Genomic DNA, 23,665 nt, shown 5'->3' with positions numbered 1-23,665 from the left:
AAGGCAAATAAAGGTTATTGGGCAATTGGAGTCGTTAACTAGATATATACATGGGCCTAGATGGTCACACACAAATGGTCTTTGGTTGTCAGAAGATATACTTAAGTTTTGTGGGTTTTTAAGAAAAATACCCACTTAGTATAAATAGGGAAAGGCCCTGAATGAAATTCACCCAGGTCAGAATTGTTTAGGGGCTTTCCCCTTCTTCTCCCCTCTCCCAATGACTTCTCTCCGCTTTCGATGCGATCAGGATGATGTAACGACAACAATGGAGGTTGAACAGGGCTCGTCAACAATAAGGAGGAGATATGACATGCCGAGGACTACGTGGATACATATAGAGGCTGCACACTTGAGCAGCTCGACTAGTCTTGCTTTGAGATCCAACAAATCATGGATGCGATCCATGCAAAGGTACTTCGTTACATGGTTTTATCGATGCCATTCAATTCTGTCTAAGTCTTCTAATGTAGAATGTTTTAATTATTCATCCATGTCAAGACCTCTAGAACCCAACACACACTGATGGAGGGCACCCAAATGACATCAACAAATCATCTTCAGAATTGTCTTCACCATCATCAGCATCACCGTGGGTCCGTGTCCAGCCCGACCGACACGTCAAAGCGTTTGTGAAGATGCCCGGGTTTAAATACCCCAGGTAGAGAACATCTGGGTCTGTATCATCGTGTTTCATTTATCTGTTTTCTGTCATTTTGATTTCTGTTTTCTATTTGTCATCATGAGTGCACCCTACTCATTGTGACACGTCTTGATGCAGGATGACTAGATGTGATGGAGCTAGGTGATGACGGGAACTGGATTCTAGGACAACTAGGGGTGATGGGATAAAACATACCACAAATCACAAGGTTGAGTTCAAAAATTAAATCCGGCGAAAATACTGGTGGTGCAGCCCTTCTCCTCATCGAGGCCGGGAGTACTGTCTTACAACCATCGTGGTGATGCAAAGCACCAAAATCAATGACTTCGAACGGGCGATCGCTAGAAGATTCAAAGGCCTATTCAATGTATTTTCTTGAAGATTCAAAATCCAAATCTAATCCGACAGCGGTGGATGAACACTCAAAGAATACTGGATGAAGAACATGCTACCAAAGAGAGTAGAAGTACCTCGACACTTGATAGTGCGTGAAGAGGCTGTGGGAAATTATCGACGCATCGTTGGTGGGATGATTGACGTGCGCTTTGACAGGGTGTCATGGATCCAACTGCGTTGTCAGTTGGCGAGGGGTCAAGGGGGGAGTCGCCCCCTTGCGGGGTGCGGGGAGCGCCCTGACACCTAAACGATATGCGCGGCGACCAATGGCCGCGAGGGCATCCGGGGGCACAGCGGGCACGCGCTGGCGGCTGGAGACTCTACAGGCACAAGCGGACGGGCGCACGATGGCGGGCAGGGGTGGCCGAGGGGCGCGGGCGGCCAGGCGCACGGCGGGCAAGAGCAGCCAGGCGCACGGCGGGCGCGGGCAGCTAGACGCGCGGCGCTCGGGCGGCTGTGCGCACGGTGGCCGTGGGGTGGCCGAGCGCATGGCGGGTGCGAGCGGCCAAGGGGAAGGGCACGGGCGGCCAGGGCGGAGGGCGAGGGTGGTGGTCAGTCAACGGATGGGCGGCAGGAGTGGTCCTTCCTCGACGGCGGTGGCGACTTGGGAGGGGACCACTAGGGCGAACTTTATTTTTGAATATGAAGACTTCAATTCAAAAGAAAATTCACTAAGTGTTTCTTATAGCTTTGGCCTACATATAGGCCTTGGACGAAAGAGAAAATACAAGAAATAAAATAAAGTGGACGACGTGTTATCGTGTCACGTCAAGGGGTAGTTCTAGATCTAGTGTTGATGACGTGTCATGACCCAGGACAAGTTGTGTTTAAGTGGAGACACATCTGATACCGATGCGTCTGGTGACGGTGCGTTGACTTGGTCGTTATCACGATAGTTCTTCTGTTGATGTTGGCAACGAGTCAGGATGCGGGGCGTCTTGGATGACGGTGGCGCAGGCGTCTGAAGATGATGCATTGACTTTGTCGCCACCACGTCTGTATCACTGTATTTTTGTATCCGTTCATATCATTTTAATTTCATGTTAGTTTATCTGTCATTCTCTTATTTGTGTTGTAAATTGGGGGGGGGGGGCTCTTATTGGAATCCCCTTTGATGGACTCCATGTAATGGGCCCATCATGGCCCTATATAAGGCCATGATGGGACCATGTTCTATTCTAGATCTGGAAGTATTGTTGCAATTATCATCATTTCAGATCTCACCCAAGAGAGAAGAGGAGGAAGGTGAGGAAGAAGAAGAAGAAGAGAGGAGGAAGAAGGAAAGAAAAAGAAGGATCAGAGAAAGGAGCCCTACCTGTAGATGCTACCCACCATCGTCAGAGCACGAAGCGCTGTTGGTCTACTTCGACCGAGCGACTGATAGACGCAGCCATTGTGCTTCCAACATTGGCCGGTGACACGAAGGTGTTCAGCCGACCGGACGATCGGTTAGCCGTTGCACTTTCGCACGACGCTGTTGCATTTGGACAAGGGGTGACGAGCCAGCCTTGGTTACTTGTTTGTCGACGAGTATTACCAACGGGTTCTCGCCTCTGCCAAACCGCCGAGTGTGTTGGCCGATTTTGCCCGCTCTTGCTAGTCGCCCGCACGACTAGGCAGAGTTTTATCCTTCTAGACGGGCGGTCATTTTTTTCCTGCTCGAGCGACACGGTTGCTACCACTTCAAGGTGTTTTGACTGCCATTTCGTCGTGACAACCCTGGTTACTTGACGTGGCCCGACGTTAACCTCTCTGGTCAGGATAGGACCACGAGGACAACCGAATCAACGATTTGAGTCGCTGCATTCCATTGTTGATCCAACAACTCAGTTTGCACCAGCCCTGCCGTCGGCGCCTGCAGATGTTGATCGCCATGACCGAAGACTGCTATGAAGTTACTCTACGCCATTACCTTCCAGGTGTTACGCTGCCACCAGAAGCACACCCCAGCTTTCATTAAGTTACGCTGCCCCAAAACTGAGACGGTGGCTCCTACTCGCTCGGCCGTTCGACCGCCTTGATACTTCCATCTAGTTTGATGACCCTCGTCGCGACCTACTGATCCGTATTACGAGTTGGTTGTGCTTGCCGACGACGGGCACTCACACCACCCCAACGATGATCTTCACACCTCCCCTTTGAGGTGCCCTGAGTTGTGCTATCGCGACGCCGCCTTCCCGGATCTGATTCTCACCCATCACCTACGTTCTTCAACTACCGCTCTAGCACTATGTCATGGCTGCCTATAAAGCTACCGCAAGATCATATCCAATACACTCTACCCATATGTCTGCATTGCCTTGTGCATCGATGAAGACGCCAATGACGAATGCCCTACTAACGAGGTATGTTGATCCCCTTGCTCGTTAGTTATATTATGTCTTTTAGAATATTTTTTACTGCACTCCACCGCGCTGGGGTTAGATAGGTGAGAGAAAATTATCGAGAAAACTACGATCTGAATGAAGTCCCAGGTATAGGTCGAGCCCATCCGTTACGTGCGACCCCTACAGAATTGTTCCGTTCAGCGCCATAGTCATCGTCATCATTCTGACGAGGGTAATAAGGTCACCGTCTGTTGTCGGACGTCGTCGATGGCGTCATCCGATGGGCAAGACCACTAAGTGAATGTAAGTACGTGACGCGATGTAACCTAGGAGAATGTACGTGCAGGCCCCGACTCGTGATGATTTGCCAAACTCCATGTTCCCAAGCAGACGATCAGTGACGATAATGGTGACCTTCTGACCCACATCGGAGCGACGATGGCGACTACAACGCCAAACAGAACAAGTCTGTAGGGCTCGCACGTAACGGACAGGCTCGGCCCGTGCCTAGGAGACGCTCAACTTTGTAGTTTTCTCGATAAATATCTCTCACCTATCTAACCCGGCGTGGTGGAGTGCGTAGGACATAATATAACTGACGAGAAAGTAGGACGACGTTGCTCATAGGTGGCGGCATTTGTCATTGAACTCTTCGATGGTGCGAATGCTGGTGTGGGCAGATGTCAAGAGAAGTTATGCAGGTAGTTGGGGAAACGCTCGTCCAGCGTCAGGTTCATGATGCAGGAGCGGAAGTTAAAGAAAAAAGGTGTGGAGGAGAAGGTAGAGAGCAGAGTAGTTGCAAGCTCAGGCAACGATCAGGAGGTAGCCGGTCGGCACGATGAGACAATAAAGCGGCGGACACTGTGTTTGTGGGCGGGGTAGGAACAGGCAGATGGCGCGCGGCTGGGTGTTTGGTTCGTCATAACGGCGCCAGGGGGACCTAGTGGTGTTGGCGAGGATGAAGATTCCATCGTAAATACCGCTAGTAGGTCACCATGGGGCGGTATCCAATGGCATCCAAGCAACTCTAGGGTGGTGGGCGGTCCACAACCGGATGTTTGGGTGGCTGGTGCAGTGAAGCTGGATCACTATTCGTCGATGTCGGTGATCAAAGGCGAGCGGTCAAGTCCGAGTGGTCCGACCCAGAACGACTTCACACTGGGTGCTCTCCTGTGATCGCGGGATGGTCAGATGGCGGCCCCATTGATCTGCTCGTAGGACAACGCGGGTTGTGCAAGATAGCGTCCAGAACAGTGCATGAGCGGTATTTCCAACCGCGGGTGTCGGCCCAAGGCGAAGCAAGTCGGCCTGTTTGTTAGACAGCCCGGATCAGGGACCGGGGGGTCGCACCACGTTCTGCGGGAATATCAACCAGCAGAGTCGTCCATGCAAGGGGATGATTCAGCGTCCGGCTTTCGTCCACGCTGATAGAGAGCCAACCTAAACGCTCCACGGTTATGTTGACCGTGCGCGGGAGACGTTCGGGCAACCGTAGACCCAAGCGGCGCTAGAAGAGGGATCGTTCACGAACTTACGTTCAAACCGAGAGGAGGCAGTGTCGGAGCGATCAAGGGCAGCGGTGCCAAGCGATGCTATTCCCCTCTCTGTTCTTCCTTTCTCTCCCTCTTCTTCTTCCTCCTTTTCTTCTTCTTCCTTCTCTCCTTGGGGTGACATCTGAAAACGGGAATGTAACTGCAACACAAGAATTCCAGATCTAAGGCACAATGTGGTCCCATCATGGCCTTATATAGGGCCATGATGGGCCCTTACATGGAGTTCAGAAAGGAGAGTCCAATAAAGATCTCCCCCTTCATTTACAACACAAATAACAAACAACAGACAAGACGACGTGAATTTAAAATAATACGAACGACTGAAAACAGAAATCAAGATGGCTGAAAACAAATAATGATAACACGATGATACGAATGCGGATGTGCTCCTCCTGGGGTATTTAAACCCCGCATCTTCACAGACACTTTGGTGTGCCAGTTGGGCTGGACTCGAACCGGTGGCGATGATGATGACGGCGATGACGGTTCCGCTGATGGCTCATTGGCGTCATCATGATGCTCTCCATCACCGTCATCATCATCAGTCGCCCGCTCTGGAGCTTGGAATTCGGCAAATTCCCACTCGTCGGCCCTCCACGCACACTCCACCTAGGTCATTGGCATCCACGCAGTTACATACACTTAGTACTCTACCCGTCGAATGATGTCATTGATGACGTCCGACATCACATCTACAACCGATAGGGCAGATTTACTCAAATCGGCATATGCAATAATGTGGAGAAAGAGTGGTAACGCATGAAAGTAGTGACAGACACTCACCAGTGGGAGGTTTCCTTCCAGGTGGGAGAGGAGGTCCTTGTACAAATTTTTCTAGCGCACCACAAAACCATGAGAAATATTACTTATCATCAAGGACTCATCCCACGCTATGATGGATCCTTCAAAATTCTGGAGTGGATTGGAGGTGTGGCGTATTGTCTTCAGCTTACACTGCGACTTGCTATCCACCCGATATTTCACATTTCCCTACTAAAGCCATATCATCGGGACCCGCAGGAACCCAAGAGGAATGAAGTATTGTTCCCTCCACAGATGATTACTATGACAATACCAAAGAATATCGAGTAGATTCTTGCCCGACGAGACATCGGGGAAGGTGAATGCTACCACATCCACAAGATGATGTACTTAGTCTAGTGGAGTGGCCAGTTGGAAGAAGATGCAACATTGGAGATGAAAGGAATTTCTCTAAGTTTGAATGCTAGCTGTGGGAGTTTGATCTTCTTTGACCATCAACGAGGATGTTAACTTTATCAGATGGGCGATAGCTTAACTATACCAGATATCCCTTGTGATAGCTTAAATTTGAGATAATTGTTGGTCATGATAATTGTTGATTTTCTCTGAGTGGTTGTTTAGTATGGAAATTTGTGTGCTAAACTTTGATAAAAAAATTTCAAATCTCCTACTTCCATTAAGTTAGGGATATCATAGGTATTCCGTAATTTTCATTGTTAAATCCCTACTCCATTGACTTAGTCCAAATATACAAGATTAAACTGAATTTGTATCACCCTCAAGGAATACTTAATTAATATTAATTTGGTGTTAATTTATCAATTTTTCAGATTCCATTTTTTGTGTCCCACATCATTGGCTTTATAACTCATGTTTGATATTATTTCCGGGGAAACTTGGAAGCCAGTGGGATGAGGGCATTTATTATAGTTAAATAGTTTCAATTATGGAGCTGCTTTGATTTCGTATCCAAAGACAGGTTGAAAATTCATAGTAAATAGCCAGAGATCGACAACAAACCTGGAGCTAGGACCTCAACTGAAGGAAGTGACACTGGACTTACACAATGATCCATAGATGTAACCTTGCAAGAGTGAATTATCCAAGTTATGAGATTTCTTTATTAACCTTTCAACTTTGTTTTTTACCTTTCAAGTATTATTATTATTATTATTATTATTATTATTTAAGCTCAATAAATGGGTATTCTATACATAATCTAGATCACCTCCTTACATCTCTCTCTTTGAAGTCTAATATTGATAGGGATCCCTGAAGCCTAGAACTAGCTGAACGTGAGCAAGGATTTACAAGAACAAAGCACCAAATCATTTCAAGCTAAATGGCTCAGGGAACCACAATTTCCAATTCATTCTAATTTTCCCTTACTGTTTTGATTGCATTAGGGGCAATGTATATTTTAAGATGGAGTGGGGGAGGGAAGAAAATGTCGGTTGAAATTTTTTTAACTCCTTTTATCATTTCTAGTTGGGGGGTAGCATTCACTCATATGAATTCAATGATAACTGATAACACCCTAATTTCTGTCTTTATTTCATGTTATTAGCACAATTATATGCATTTAAAGAGCTTAAAATGGGGTTGTTATCATATATTTACATGAAAATAGTGTTTTCAAGTGATTTCTGATTTTTCCCTAATTTTCTGTTAATTCTATGAATTTTAAAGGATTTTTTGAAGCTCGAAATAATTATTTTTGAATGAAAATGGAATATTTAATATTTTATTTTGACATTTATCAGCATAGGAATGAATCGGTGAATTTTCTAGAATTTTTTAGAATTTTTTACGAATTTTTAGGATTTTTCTGAGATTTATTTGAAGAGGAAATGTATTTATTTCAAGGAAAAAAAGTATATTTATAATAGAAAAAAAGTATTTTTATTATTTTTGAACTTTCAAGTGCCTTTTTGCCAACTTTCGTTCCAAAAAGACCTAAAAACAGCTCTCGGTCGCCACTGCAGACGTAAAGATCAAATTTAAAATTTTACAGGGTTTTATTGCAATTTTTAATATATATTTTTAATGTTTTTAGGAGAAATCAGAGGAGAGAGAGTGCGCTAGGGGCATATACGCAATTACTTTTGGGCGGCGTCCAAAAGCAATTCCAGGCTTTTTAAGGACTTTTCTGCAAAAAGGAGGATTCAAAATGCACCACCCAATGAGAGAGCGACACGTCATTGCGTGTTTAAAAACGAAATTAATAAATAAATCAATTTTAAATCCAATGGATTAAATTGGCTTAAAATTGATTTATTAATAACTTTTGATCCTGAAGTCCGATTGAGATGGTTTTTTATGGATTTCTTCGTCTTGATCCCCTCTTTCTATCGGTACGGTTGGATCATTCAGATGCCGCCTACATTGATAAATAAATATTAAGTACTAAACGGGGGTAAAATGGTGATTTTTACCATATAACCTAAGTATAAAAGCTAAATTTTGAGAGGGGGAGCTTATTCTTGATGGTTCTCTATCACAGCTACAAGACAGAGAGGAGCCCCAGCCTGGATCAACTTGTTTGGTACTTCTTCCCTTTCATTGTATTTGGATTTTGTGCATTTTGAATGAAACTAGTTCAAGTTCTTGTTTCTTCTTCTTGATTTTGATCTGAACTTCTAAATCGCTTGGCTTGAGCGGCATGTACAAGCCCTGATTAGGATTGAGAGGAGAATTTGAGGGGTTCAACTAGGCATTCAACTGCATTCCCAAAGAAAAACTCTAAAAACATTAGTTGTAATTCTTAGGAGATTAAATTACCCCACTTTAGTTCTGAATTATCAAACTTGCAAAAACCAACCAAACTCAAATTAAAAATTCCCTCAACCTCTCTAATTGAACTCTTTGACCAGTTTACTTGGATCAAAGAAGCCAGTTTAGAGTTCCCATTTCTTCTATTCATCTCATCTCTTCTACCCCCCTTTCTAAACTTCTCTTCTAATTAGGTTGAGTTGATCTTCATTGAAGATCAAATTCACTCTAATTAGAGTTAAAATACCAAAAAGATCATCAAATTGAATTTCTTACTAGCTTCCCTTGGACGACACTCGTACTTATCATTATATACCTTTAGTAGAGTTCTTATAAATTTTATTGCATAAGCCAAAATTCACAACGACAAGGGCTAAAAATTGCACAACTTCAACCCCTATTTTTGGCTTATCAATAACCATCTTGGAGAATCATTCACCCTATATCCTATTAACATGAGTATTGAAGTTAGGCTCATGAAGTTAGGCTCATGTTCTTGTGCTTAACTCCCAAGTGTCTAGGATATCTGGTAAAGTGGGAAACATACATGAAAATAAAAGGGTTGAAGTACAATCATTTAAGGTGGAATGCCTAGTGAGACACATATCATCCACTCTTCATCGTGTGAATCGTATCCAGTGTTCTAGATCTCCACTAACTGACTTTTGTTTGGGGTAAGATAGTTATTTCTTCATATGTTAAGCACATAATCACCTTCCATTGAGCCACCTATAGCCATCTTTGAGATCTATGTGCGCATCTTCTTCACCTATTTCCTTAGCCTACCTCTGACGGTTTCTCCTATTGTCTCTCATTCATATAGATTACCCATCTATATCCTGTTAGCCCTCAATGCGTATGATACGCTCACTCCCATATTGTTTTCTCTTTTCCCCCTTTTTGATATCGTTCTCTCATGATATTATTTCCTTGTTATCCCCCTTTTTGTTTTCATCTTCATCTTCTCATCTTATATCATCTTTTCTGTTCTATCATGAATGAATAATATGATATATATATATATATATCTTGATCAACAAGTCTTTGTTTTCATGATAAGCATCCATTATTGTTCAGCCCATTGAAAAACCACAAAGAAGAAGAAAAAATATATTATGGGTTTTCTTGTCTTTGGAATCATAAAATGGTTCTCTTTGATGATTTGTTGTTCAATCTTTTTTATCCATGTTTAGGTGGTGCATGTTTATTAACTAAAAATTAGGGTAAAAATATATCATTTATATTTGAGTTTAATCAATAAAATTTATAAACCTGCACTCATAAATAAGTTGGCTAGTGAGTAATGATCAAGGGTCGTCTCCACAAAGAATGGATCTTATTAAATAAGTTTCTATAAAGGGTGAATTTGAGAAGACGAGAAGGGGTAAATGTAGCATAATATGTAATGATAGAATGAAGATAGTGATTAGAAATAGGGATAAAAATCATCTAAGAAGAATGAGATGGGTATTAAACCAGTGGTGGACTGTGATTTCAGTGAGAGAAAATGAGAGAGTAGGATGAAGGAAGTCGTGACAAAGTGATGATAAGATGAGATGAGAACTAATGAATGATGATAATAAGAAATATCTGTTTCAGGTTTTAATATTGAAATCAAGGTTTAATATAAGATAGGAGAGTTTGAAGGTGAGACGTGATAGAGATGAGGGTTTGAGATGCGAGGATGAAAATTGTGGTAGTAGGGGTAGAGTGATGAATGAACTGGTGGACCATAGTGATTAAGGTTTCTTACACAAATGGGAAGGGGGACACATGATGAGATCGTGATGGCCTAGATGATACATGATGTGTGTGATAGATGATGATTGGTGGGGATCGATGATGGAGGATGGTGATAATGAGCATGAACTACCTAAATGAATATGTTGAAGAATGATCAATGTATGGCGACAGACTAACCTTAGATCCCTTTATTTTTCCAGGGTCAGTGTATCTTCTTGATGCAGATCAGCCTCACCACTCATCTGGTGACCTTCTCCAAGCACTCAAGCCACCAAGAACACTCTTGATGGACCTTCAAAACTGAACTTTCTTTCAATCTGCCTCTCTAGGAGGAAGTGAGCTTAATTTTTTTATAAAGGTAGTGGCCTGAATTAATAGATCCAACCATATAAATGTATAGAGGACAGAAACCAAAAGCTTCCCTGAAAAGTTCAGCTCAATTGGATTTTTGGATTGTAAGATATCTTGCGCTGTAGGAGGATTCTTAGCCATTTATTTAATGCAAAGATTTCTCTATCCTCATCATAATTAGTGCCTTCATATCATTTTTAGGGTTCTGTCTCGTCATAGGCATTAAATGAAAATCATTGGCTTGAATTGCACTTCATCATCCTCGATTGACAATTCTTGTTGCACCAAAATGTCACTTTTGCAAAGGACAAAATAAAGGAACCTTAATATAAGAAATATAACTATCATCTATATAATATGTTTATCAATATAATATCAAAAAATTCAGGAAAAATCAGATAGTGAGTCATAAGTTATTTCATTTTACTGTATGCTGTTAGAAAAATTCTTAACATACTTAAAAATTAACAAATTCAAAAAATCATTTTGAGTTAGAAAAAATATAACTATCATCTATATAATATCAAAAATATAAATATGTTTATCAATATAATATCAAAAATTGAGGAAAATATAACTAAAATTCATAGAAACTTAAATATAAAAAATATAACTATCATCTATATAATATGTTTATCAATAAAATATCAAAAAATTCAGGAAAAATCAGATTGTGAGTCATAAGTTATTTCATTTTATTGTATGCTGTTAGAAAAATTCTTAACATACTTAAAAATTATCGATGTATTCTTCCATTTTGTCTGACTGCTAAATACCCATCCTTTATCCCCTACATAAATTTATTTCGTTTGTCAAGGAGCCATATGATATTATCTTCTGTCTTTACATGCAAATTGATAGGAGCCTCACCACACATGTTTCCTTGACATAGTTGATATTTTGTGCTTGCATGACTATCTTTTACTTCTCGGTGGAGGGAAAGTTTTTGGGGAATCTAAACAATGAAGAATCACCACTTGCGAGAGAGCATGAAACAGATTATGGTATCATACCTTGTGTGAAATAGGCTTCACTCGTCAGGACTACCACCTCTTTCGAAAACAACAAGGGAGTGTATCTTGTGTATATTCATATTTTGAGGTGTAATTAATATCTTAATCACTTCATGCTCATGTTGTTAGTTAAACAAGGTGAATGAATAATACAAGGGATCTTACAGGCCATTACTAAGGGATTAGTAATGATTTATGTTGGGTGGTCTGCTAACAAACATTATTAATATGTTAATATGACAATATATACTTGATTATATATACTTGGTTATATCTGTGTGTTATTTATCACCAAATGATTAAATACATTTTTATAGTGATGTTTTGAATTTTGTGATGTATACAAAAATTTTAGGGATTTTTCTGATGTCATATTTGAAAAGAAAATAAAGTTTTTAGTCAGCATATGATTTTCTAAAACTGTTGACATCATATTCATGAATATATGAATTTTATAAGTCATATATTTATATATATATCTTTGGCTTCAAATTAAATTTTTGAGTTTTATTTCTGTCATGCTAAGTATCATCATTCAATTCGTCAAAAAAAACTAATAGATTATTCTTGATAATGATTGGCGTCAGCCACTCATTAAAACACTATTGTTATGTCATCATGATTGATGATGTCATAATGGCATTAATAACTGAAAAATTGTTTATCTGTAGAGATTATGTGGCCCAATGAAAAAAAGAGCTACTTTTCAGAAGGAAATCCGAGTAGAGAACGAGGAGATCTGAATTAAAATGTTGTTTTTTAATTAATTCAATACATGAAAAATTCAACAGCTTTAATCTACCTTCATTTTAGGAGATGCACAATGCTCTAACAGTAGGATCAACATAGAAATACATAAGAGGAGGTTAGGTACAATTCAAAGTGAATCGGATGGGCTCATCACATAAAAAGAAGGTATATTACATCTGGTTTATTTTTCAGCTATATATTTTCAGTCTAGTTACCAACTCAAGTGGCCTAATCACCTTTGTTCACCATCTAAATTAATTAACTATATCATCATATTGATTAATTAATGTTAGATTTATCCCAATCGATAGGTTGAGTCTCTAGCTTGTGCATGCCAATGTACACCTTGTGATCTAGAAGATATAAAGGATTGTGTAACAAATCATTTGTAGAACTGTCTATCATCTATTAATGTGTTCAAATAGTCCCTCCTCATTTAGATGCTCTTAGAATGACTTAGGGTATGGTGAACCATCAAAATCTAATCATTTATTTGAATTAGTATTCAGGAGTTCAAAAAATCATGGAAGAACTATTTTGTGATATTCCACTACCTTTGCTAAGGCTTCATTGCATCGTCTACCTTGATCTATCTGTTCTTACATTGAAGATGATGATACCATCTTAAGTTGTTAATTTCTTGGTAAAATTCTTGGTTAAATTCTTGGTTTACTTGAACTAAGACTATTCAGAATTCCATTATTTGGAACTTTTAGGTCATAATTAAACTGAAACCATTTATCCAGAATATTCCTTTGGTGTCTTAGGTCTAAAGACTGCTTATACTATCGTACCAAGGTAGATTGTGTGACATGAATCAACCTGATGGGCAATTGAGTATAATAAAATTCAGTGATTCATACGAATAATTTAAATGAATTGTTTCCACTAAAAAACACTCACTATCTATCCTTTATGTCTCCTCACTAATGGATATGTGACAATCCATAATTTAATCTCTTTCTAAAATATTCTTTTGAATAAGAATATTTAGAACACATGCTTATGGGCTAGTCATGTATTAAGATCTTATAAGAATTCACTTAGCTAGGTATTGTATTTGTGGCTTGATTATAAGCATCACACATGCAGTATTAATGAATACATTGTATGGATGAAAAATCAAAAAGATGTGGAATGTGTGATTGGCTTATGAGCTACATATATTTACATCAAAGGATAAGGTTTCAGTTTTATTTCCTAAATGTTCAATAGTTTGTTAGTGACTATTATCCTAATATCCAGTATGATTATAAATTACAATAAATGTAGCTATTAAAAGATTATAGTATACAAAAACATATCTCAATACCAAAAATATTACTCATTCAACACCCAAAATAGAAATATTTTTTATGTTCATAAATTAAATGTATTCACTATAATGCACATGTGATACTTATAATGAAATCCATGACTGTATGATCAGAATAAATGAATTATAATTTGGTCATGACATGGAGATCAGTAGCCTTTAAGGATGTGTTCTAAATATTCATATTTAAAGGATACTCGAGAAGGGCATTGAAATATCAAGATAGAATAATACTACCTAGTCTCACTCATATGATGAGTATGGACAATCATGTAACCATTAATATGGACAACTGCAGGGTAGATAGCAGATGATTTTTAACTAAGAGTTCATTGAATTTATCTGTACAACAAATGATATTATACCAAACTATAAATTAGGTTGATTCACATCATGATTGTGTAAGTGTTGCTTATAACTGAGACACCAAATAGTTATTGTGACTTGATGATTGTGCTTTGAATAAGACATCAAACTATCTTAGCTCAATACCATTAACAATTTCACAAAGATTCTTAGTGTTCAAGATAGGAAAATCCTTAATAGATGAAGTCCTTAGCAAAGGTAACGGAGTAACTTAGAAGATTTCTAAGATGATTTCTGAATGGACCACTACTATCTCATATGTCTGATTAGGGTTTGATAATTGACCATAATCTAAGTTATCCTAGAAGCATTAAACAGATGGACTATACGTAAGATAACTAATTGATAAGTTGAAATTTAGGTGTTTAACCCAGTCAATGTTTTAATTCTGAGACTTATGCAATGAATTTATAATAATCCCTAAACCATTTATTACTTAAGAAGGGTTAACGGTCTCGCCACATATATGGTAAGTGATTAAAATTTATTTTTAGAACAATTTAATGATTAATAAAGTGGCTAAGATGAGAGAGCATAAAGAAGAGATATCTAGGTGTATATGAATTTTTTTTAAGTAAATAAGTTATATTTATGATTTATTAACTCCTACCCATTGGTATTAAGAACTTATAACAGAGACTAAAATGATACTTAAATCATAGAATGGCGATTGGATGAGTGGAATGGAGTGATTATAATGAAAAACCCTAATTAGGATTTCATATGAAAACCCTAATTAAGAATGGGTGGTATAAGCTTTTAATCCCTACTCATAGAATTTAATAACTTATAAAAGGGGTGAAGTGATATGAAAATATGGAATGGATGGAAAGATGGGAAGAAATGGAATAGAAGCCATAATCAAGTGTTTAGGACTTACCTCTTCCTTTGGTGATGCTCCCAAGCATTAATCTCACTTCGTGAGCCCGTATATTTTGCCTGGTGCCTTGGAGTGTTGCAATAGACACCAATATATATCAAGAGAGGAAAGAAACTCACTTTGGAAAGAAGAAAATCCGAAATGGGCACTCCCAAGCCTTTGGACCCATATACCTCTTTACCTTTGTTTCCATTGGAAGAGTGGGGAGAGAGAAAAATGCCAAAAACATTCCAGCCATAAACTCCTCCGAAATGACGAGTTATGGACATTTGAAGGTTGCTTCAATTTTTTATTTTTTAGATATTTTTCCGATTTTTTTCCCAATATTTTATGGCCATTTTACTGATTTTGATTACCGGATCAATCCTCAGCCGTCCGATCGTCCGATTATCAAGTGCGGGATCATCTTGAGCTGTTGGATTGTCTTAATCAAGCGCGGATTCATTAATTTCCCTTGGATTTGATCACCTGATAATCGGATCGATCGTGGATCGTCTGATCTGTGCTCCCCTCAACCTGTAGAAAAAGACAAAATAAAATAGGTGAACTTACCTCCAATTATCCTGATCCGACGACTCTGATGCAGCCACGTCGCGCATCCTTTGCAAATTAGGTTAATCCCATAAGGTAAATCACAGAATATTTCTGACTATAAAATTGAGTGATTTCTTAGCCATTTGAAGTTACGCACACACACGCCCTCTCTCTTCTCAGATGCGCAATTAGAAAATATTCAATAAATACCAGAAAATTCATAAAATTCAACCTTTAATATCTTTAAAATTTAAAATCCTTTTTAAATGAAAATTTTACGAAAATTAATATTTTAAAATCTATTACTCACTAAAATAATAAAAATCTCAAAATATCATCATATTAAAGTATGGTTATTTAGTGAATTTAGCTATTTTTGGAAAAAAAATACTTAAAATTCATGTTAACACATATCGTTTAGCTTAATTATGCTCTAAAATGTATGAATTAACATGCTTATTTTCATGTTATGACTAGTGCTATAATGTTCTGTGAGTGAGAAAATACAATTATTTATATCTCCTAGAACATGCAGTGTACCTTAGCGCCCGACATGCTAGAAATTCAACCAATCGATTAGAGTGAATATACATGTGAGTAATTTATATTTTCAATGCCAATAAATATTAGTAAGTCCCTAGAGTCATTACATAGACTAATACATGGGCATATATGGTCACACACGAATGCTCTTTTGGAGATTGAAAGATATAATAAAAGTTTGAGTTTTTATATAAAAATTTCCATCAATTATAAATAGGGTAAGGCCTTGAATGAAATTCACTCAGAACTGAATTATTTAGGTGTGGTTCCTTTCCACTCTCAGTGAGATCAGAACAGCCAAACATTAATAGTGGAGCAATAGTAGGGCTCATCAACATGAAGGACTAGATTCGGCATGTTGGGGATCAAGTGGATACATTTAGAGATTGGAAACAAGAATAACACCACATGGATCACTCAAGGATCCCATAAATTGAAAATTTTATTCGTGAAAATGTGATTTAGTTGCAAATTTAATTGATTATATATGTGTGTTATAAAGTTCAAACAATATGACATAAATTTCTCAAAACAATATTGACGTTAAAAAGGTGATTAGATGATTGTGTATTGCAATTTTTTTCTTATTTTTTGGCATTTTAGGTACTTTGGCATCATATTTCATGATTCTGAATATATTTCTATGAAATTTATGAAATTAATTTCATTAAGATAATTATTTTATAAGCTGTTAAATATACTTTTAGAAATTTGATTTGTCAAGTGGCAGCCAATTATAACTTTCTGCATTGATTAACACATCTAATCGTTGAAAAAATTCAGAAGTTATATCCGTCTGTGTGGCCCACACGTGTCCACAGACTAATGGGAAGGAAAAGAAAAAGAGAGGACATGGTGCACTCACACATGGTTACTTAATTTAGTCTCTTTTATTAACTATTGTCACAAGGACACATGGGCATGTGCAGTTGGATAAAAGGGAAAGATACTAAGAGATGTTGTAAATACATACACATCATCCCATCATGTGTCTTATTTAAATTCAATTACATTTGTCTTTTTCTACACAAGAACTTTTGTCAATTTGTGACTTACAGATTGCAATAGAAATGATAAATCTGCACTAATGATTAGAGGAATTGTGGAAATTCTTTGGATAGAAACCTTATGCATGACGCGACTGACACAACAAAAAATGACAAGAAAACATGATATTTTATTTAAATAAACATCCAGGATTAATCCAAATTCAAGGCTTGATATTGGATAATCTTGATATTGGATAACTTTCGAGGGAAGGGTCTTTCCATCCATACACTCAAATATATAATATGAATGTTGATCTCTGTAAAAACCATCTTCAAAGTTGTTACTGATGGGGGACCATTGCACCAACCAGGACTCGGGATGCCAACAATCACACCACGCAGCTCAAGCTGACATCGCAACTCAGCTTCATGTAACTGTGAGATATGCATTTATTTTTGTGTATTTTTATTTTCTAAACAATTCAGATTGGGCCGCCGTGTTTGGGCTCGTCCGTTGTTATTTTATTTCACGTTGGTTGATGTATGTTTTAGGGAAACCGAGTCACGAGACGATTTTCTCCTATTTTCGGCCCCACTTTGGCATCCTCCCTACCCTGTATAAAGGGAAGATATGCCCAATGGAAGCCTTAGAGAGAAATTGTATCAAAGTTGAGTCTTGTTTTTTTCTTTGGGTTTTCGCCCTCCTCTTGGAGGTAGTTTTTGTTTTCTAGAGTAGAACGTGGGAAACACATACGACGTGAAGCCATCCCCATGCCGAGATCACTCCGTGAAGGATTGCCCGCCGTCATCGCGCCCACTGTGTATACATTTCTTGGAGCCTGCATCAACAAGTCGACTTCTTGGTTGTATTGCTATGCAAGAACCATCAAGAACTGCCTTTCTTGGTACTATTCTTGAAATTCGTCCCCGCCACCACTGTTGCCATTGCCGCCGCCATTGCTACCATTACCGTCGTCGTCATTTTCGTCTCCACCGCCGCTACCGCCATCATCGTCGCCGCTGCCGCCATCATCGTTGCCGCTGTTGCCATCGCCACTACCACCGTTGACGCCGTCGTTGCTTCCAACGCTGTTGCTGATGCTGTCGCTACTGCCATCACCAGTGCCCTTAAGCAATGGCTCATTCTCCTCATGTGCATGCTTGCCTTAACAGCGCATGCCCGCGCCCTTGTGCCGCGTGCCCAGCGTCCCACGCCACGCGCCCACGCAGCCCCGAGTATGCGCGCCTGCGCGCCTTGCACCCGTGTAACCCACGCCCACGCGCACTCATGCCTATGTGCCCTTCTGTACCTGCCATGACACTTCGTTAGTCTTCGTCGTTGCCGTCACCATCGCTGTCTGACCGTCAACCCGTGTACTCTACCTGCGCTTTGCACGTTTTACGCCTCCGTGCACTCCCCGCACACGTGGGCACTCCGCACACCCTACGCCTGCGTGCACCCTGTTGGCGCCTGCGTGCTCAGCGCCCCCACACGCTGCTCTGAGCTTTGTGCGCTCCATGCACCCTCCTGCGCGTGGTACCACACTCACGCTTGCCATCCGCCAACGACTTCTGCTATCCTCCTGAAATGGCTTCCTTGCCAGGGGCTTCTAGGACTCGACCATTATGTACCACCGTCTCCTTCTTTAACAGTATTATTACTACTTTTAGTGTCATCTTCCGCTACTTGCTCCTCTGCCCGGATTTTATCGAGGACTCATTAGGATTAGTCACCTTGTGTCGAGAGGTAGGATTTTCTTGGGATAACAGATTAAGAACACTAGTAGTAGAGGTTGGTGACGCTTTTGGTCACATCGTGTTCCCCACCACCCATGTCATCTAGTTAATCAAAGGGGGCATTGGGAGTCTGGCCGTGACGGTCCACTCCCAAATCTTTAGTTGATCGTCATACTACTCATCAATTGCCACGCCTTTCTCATTGGTTTACTCAAAAATATGCATACTTCGTAATCGTTGCATACATTGATTGTTAATATGTGTTGTAATACGAGACGTCCAATCCTGCTGCTCATCATGTTACATCAGTTACCTACATTATTAGGCTGATATAATGAGAGTGAGATTAGAGATGTGCCAAGTGCATCTTGGTGTCTTGGGTGATTGAAGAGGGGAAAAAGAGAAGTGGAGAAGCTTGTCTCCATCAGCCAATCTCAATGGTCTATGTGTATGTAAGGATAAAGTTATAAGTTTTCTTGCCTTTTGTTGTCTTGTTTGCATCATCATTATAAGGTTAGATCTACTTCCTCCATTTTCACATTTCAATCATGACGTAAATATATGTGGCTGGAAAGATGATCACACATTCCATATCTCTTTCCATATTCATGAATATAATGTATTCTTCATAGTGCACGTGAGATGATTATAATGAAGCCCATGATCTACGAATTCCTATCATAGAATTCTAAGCACTCTTACTTCAGGTGCTACAAGAAGTTCATAAAGACAATTGAGTTCTCAAGATGGGATAATATACCGTGGGTATAAGATGAGAGAACTCAAGGAAGATGATGCAATGAAGTCCTTGGCCAAGGTAGTGAATGTATTTGAAGGTTTGTTAGAGGATTTTCAAATGCATTAATGGTTACTTGGATGACTAATTAGGGTTTGATAGTCGACCATAACCTAAGTCATCCGAGGAGCGACAGTGGATGAAGGACTATGCATACACAATAACCTATGATAGACATGTTCCATAAGTGAGGTGATAAACATTCTTTGTCTTCTATATCACAAGATGTAGCTTGCAACCAAAAGGTTGGAGACACAGCCTATCGATTAGGTTAAATCAATTCAACATTAAATAATCTCTAACATGATATAACTAATTGATTTGGAAGTCCAATAAAGGTGGTTGTGTCGCACGAGTCATTAATTAGACTTATACATGTCCCTAGAGGGCCACACGCAAATTGTCAATTGATGTCAAAAGATGTACTTAAACTTTGGGGTTTTTATGAGAAATACCCACTTAGTATAAATAAGGGAATGCCCTGAGAAAAATTCACACATGCCAGAATTGTTCAGGACTCTTCCCATTCTTCCTTCTCCCCATAACTCCTCACCATTCCCTATGAGATCAATACGGCTTAACGAGTCTTCCACCATGAATCATTGTCAACCAGATCAAGGTCCTAGAACCCAACAAATTCATTACCGTCATTGCACATGTAACATTATTATCACTTTGTTTTTAATTTCACATTCTCATTTCACTTTCATCAAACTCTCATAATCATTTTAATCATGTGACACCATTTAAAGAATATTAGATTCTTAATCATTGCTTCATGTGGAGACAATTGTGCTTAATACTAGATAAAGATAAAACTCAAAGGCACCAATGAAATAAATAAACCCTATTTTTGAGTTTACCAGGAAGCTTGTTATGGAAAACATACACACGAAGCTGATGGAATACTATCGTGCATATGATGATATTTTATTTGTATTTTATATAGTATAAGATGCCCCCTCGTGGGCCACACTACTACATCTCATGGGTTTTTAGAATCCAGACTCTTATAAAAAAGATGTTTTCTGTTTTTAAAACCTTAAATGTGTTCTGGCTGGCGTTTGGTATGTCATGGTCCTACGTAGCTAACAAGTTCTTTGGAATTTGCTAGGATGCATTTGGCAACAAGCTGGGCACGTTTCACCTATATGTTTTCATTGTATTCTATTCGGCAATAAGCTTTGCATTGGGAATGATTAAATGTTAATACGGTGATGACTTGAATTTTCATCTCAGCTCTGATGAAAAACAAATAATAGAATGAGGAGAACGTCAAGCAAATGAATCTAGAGGTAGTACGTCAATTCTATGACGTCACACACTACTCTAATGTTTCCTATACTGCAACCAATTGAATTTTTTGACCTGATGGATAGGCAAAGCCATCTCCTTTTCTAATAACAAATTAAAAATTAAAAATATCAGCGTGTTATCACCAAACCATGAAGTTAACATACACATTCAACGGCTGACCACCTACGTTACAGGTATAATGAAGAAAAAAGTGACAGATGTTTGAGAGAAATGCCACTTGACACAAGAGGAGCGTCTCACAGACAAAACTGCAGAAAAAAAAACATAGAAGCCTGTGGCCAACGACAAGCCCATCATCTCAAGAAGAGCAAAGTTGGAGTCCGATCTAGGGCGCTTTGGCAACGCTGGCCTCGGCCCCATCCAATGAATTTGGTATCTTTGTGAAACAACAAGACTAATGAAGTGATTCGTTTCAAGGGTCGGTGAGTTCTTCGTCGGCTGGCTAAGCTTGAAAGCACAGCAAAGCCGGGCCCCTCCGAGCACCCCCCTGGGAGACTGCGACGGGACAGGCTAGGGAAGAGATAAGGCAAGAGTTAAGCAAAAATTCGCTGGAAGGCGAGTTAAGTTTATTCCTTGGCACGAGTTCACATATCTCTTGGGACTGCCAAACGCAGTGCCAGGGCCTCCCGGTCAAGACGAGTCTTCTCACGTGCCCTGTCCTTCTTTGCAGTATCAAGAGAGGCTGATGATGGCAGAATCGACGGTCGACTGAGGCCACGGCGTGCAGTACATCTCATTTGATGAAGATGGCAGCGCGCCAGCTATTCGGTAGAAGGACGAATGCATCCAGCTATTCGGTAGTCGAATGACTCGAATCGTCGTGGATGGCCTAAACGAATCATCAGTTTCCCCAGCTGTCTTCTCCCTTTGAGCCGCAGACACCGGATTTAATCTTTCACTGAGATATATAGAAAGAGAGATAGATAAACAGACAGATTGATTGATAGATAACAGAGCAACTTATTCTTTCGCCTTTTACTAGAGAATACAATACCGTGTGCTCCTCATACAAAGCTGCAAATGCTTATTTTTGGAGGGTCATAAAAAGGAGAAAGATAGATAGATAGACAGACAGAGAGATAGATAGATGATAGATAAATAGATCGATAGATAGAGAAAGAGATAAATAGAGAGACAGATAGAGAGATAGATATATAGAGCTATAGATAGAGAGATAGATAAACCGATACATAGAGGGTTAGATTGAGAGATATATAAATATATATATATAGATATAGATATATAATTAGATAAAGAGATAAATAGATAGATTGATGGATAGATATAGATAGAAAGATTTCTGGATAGATAGAAGAGACAGGCAGCCATACAGGTACACCGATAGACAGGCCGCTAGAGGATAATGAATGGATGGATGGATTGTTGGATAGATTGATAGACATATGTATGGTGAGACAGATAAATAACTAGACAGAGAGCCGATAGGGAGGGAAGAAAGAGCTGCAGGAGCAGTACGAGAAATAAACACTTGGCCTCGGCAAAAAGAGAGTCGTGCGATGACTCTCTTCTCACTCTCTCTGTCTATTACGGTATTCAAAAAAACCGAAATCCCGTTCTTGTTCCTAGCTTCTCCCGCAGTAGTCCGAGTACAAGGACAAGGAGAGGTCGAGACTGAGCCTGGGGGCGTGATCTCCTGCGCAGACGCGGCTCTCCGGCGCATAAGCTCCGTATTCTTCTCTCTGGAAGGAAGCTCGCTGCCAGTTTATAACCTCCTCCGCCGTGCCAGAGACGTGCATGCGATTGGCCGTGGCCGCGCCGGGGAGTGGCGCCATCGTAGCGCCGTGCGGTTGTAGGAGATGGGCCGACGCGGCGCCGGCCGCGCCCCCGCCGCGCTGCTTCTTGTGCGCGTTCTGGTGGCCGCCGAGGGCCTGCGACTTGAGAAACTTCTTGTCGCAGAAGAGGCAGCGGAAGAGCCGCACCTCTCTCTCCCCCCCGCGCGCTGCCGCCGGCCCCCCCAGCGTCAGCGATAAGTCGAGCGAGGCCGAGCTGGGCTGCGAGTTAGACCGAGTCTCCATTGTTGGGGCTTTGAGTAGACCCCGACTGAGCATTCGAGAACTGGTTTTGAAGGCGCAGTCCACCACTCACAGTAGTAGGGTGATGACGACTCAAGTGACGTTGTGACTCTGCGTTTGACCCCTTCCTGCTCCCCATCTCAAAGTGCGGACGCGGACGGGACGGCATTTTACCCCCTTCCCAGAACCCGATCTCCGCACCCTTTCTACTAAATCAAACGTCAATTCCGAAATCGGTAGTTTAAGGCTAGGGATTGGCGCGCGTCATCCGTCACGTCAATCGTCACCATGTAGGAAAACCCGACGGATGATGTGACGGTGAAGATGACGGTTTTAGGGGTCTGTGAGGATGACGAAATGGTCGTGACGGTGACGGGTTGCCCAGGATGCGTGACGTGATGCAACTGCCGGATGACGTCAGTGCCGGAATTTTTGAAAAGTTAAAACGGACAGAAAATACATTTAAAATGATTATTTTTAATCTCTCCGACGGGTGAGATTTCGCCACGTGACGTGGCCATTTGGACAGAAGTCCTTGTTTTTTTTGCGCACTCAAACTGACTGGTGACGCCGTCTAGAAATAGGGCTTTAGTTTTTTTTGCGCATCTAGAAATAATTGGAGTATACCCCTCTGTTCAAGTGGGGCTTTATTCACGTCACTGGTGATGGTGACGCCGTCACGGTGACGGGGATGTGACAGAATGCCTTATGGAGGGACGGTGACGGGAACGTGACGGTTTTTTTGTCCTCTGTTCCATCATGTCCGGCGCATCACGTCCCGGACGTGGCGTTCCCTACTTTCAGCTCCGCATTACAGTAGTCTC

General features: G+C 40.5%; 1 protein-coding gene across 1 annotated transcript; it reads right to left on the bottom strand.

Annotated features, from left to right (window-relative positions):
* Nucleotides 1-20,987: 20,987 nt before the first annotated feature.
* Nucleotides 20,988-22,998, bottom strand: LOC144704825 (uncharacterized). The gene is made up of 2 exons (XM_078577372.1): nucleotides 22,285-22,998; nucleotides 20,988-21,706 (listed from the first exon to the last, which is right to left on the bottom strand). The coding sequence occupies exon 1, from the start codon at nucleotides 22,875-22,877 to the stop codon at nucleotides 22,392-22,394; it is 486 nt and encodes a 161-aa protein (XP_078433498.1). The 5' UTR covers nucleotides 22,878-22,998; the 3' UTR covers nucleotides 20,988-21,706; nucleotides 22,285-22,391.
* Nucleotides 22,999-23,665: the final 667 nt, after the last annotated feature.

This window comes from Wolffia australiana, chromosome 6 (assembly GCF_029677425.1).
Source record: "Wolffia australiana isolate 7733 chromosome 6, ASM2967742v1".
NCBI lineage: Eukaryota > Viridiplantae > Streptophyta > Magnoliopsida > Alismatales > Araceae > Wolffia > Wolffia australiana.
This window is presented reverse-complemented; position numbering and strand designations above follow the sequence as displayed.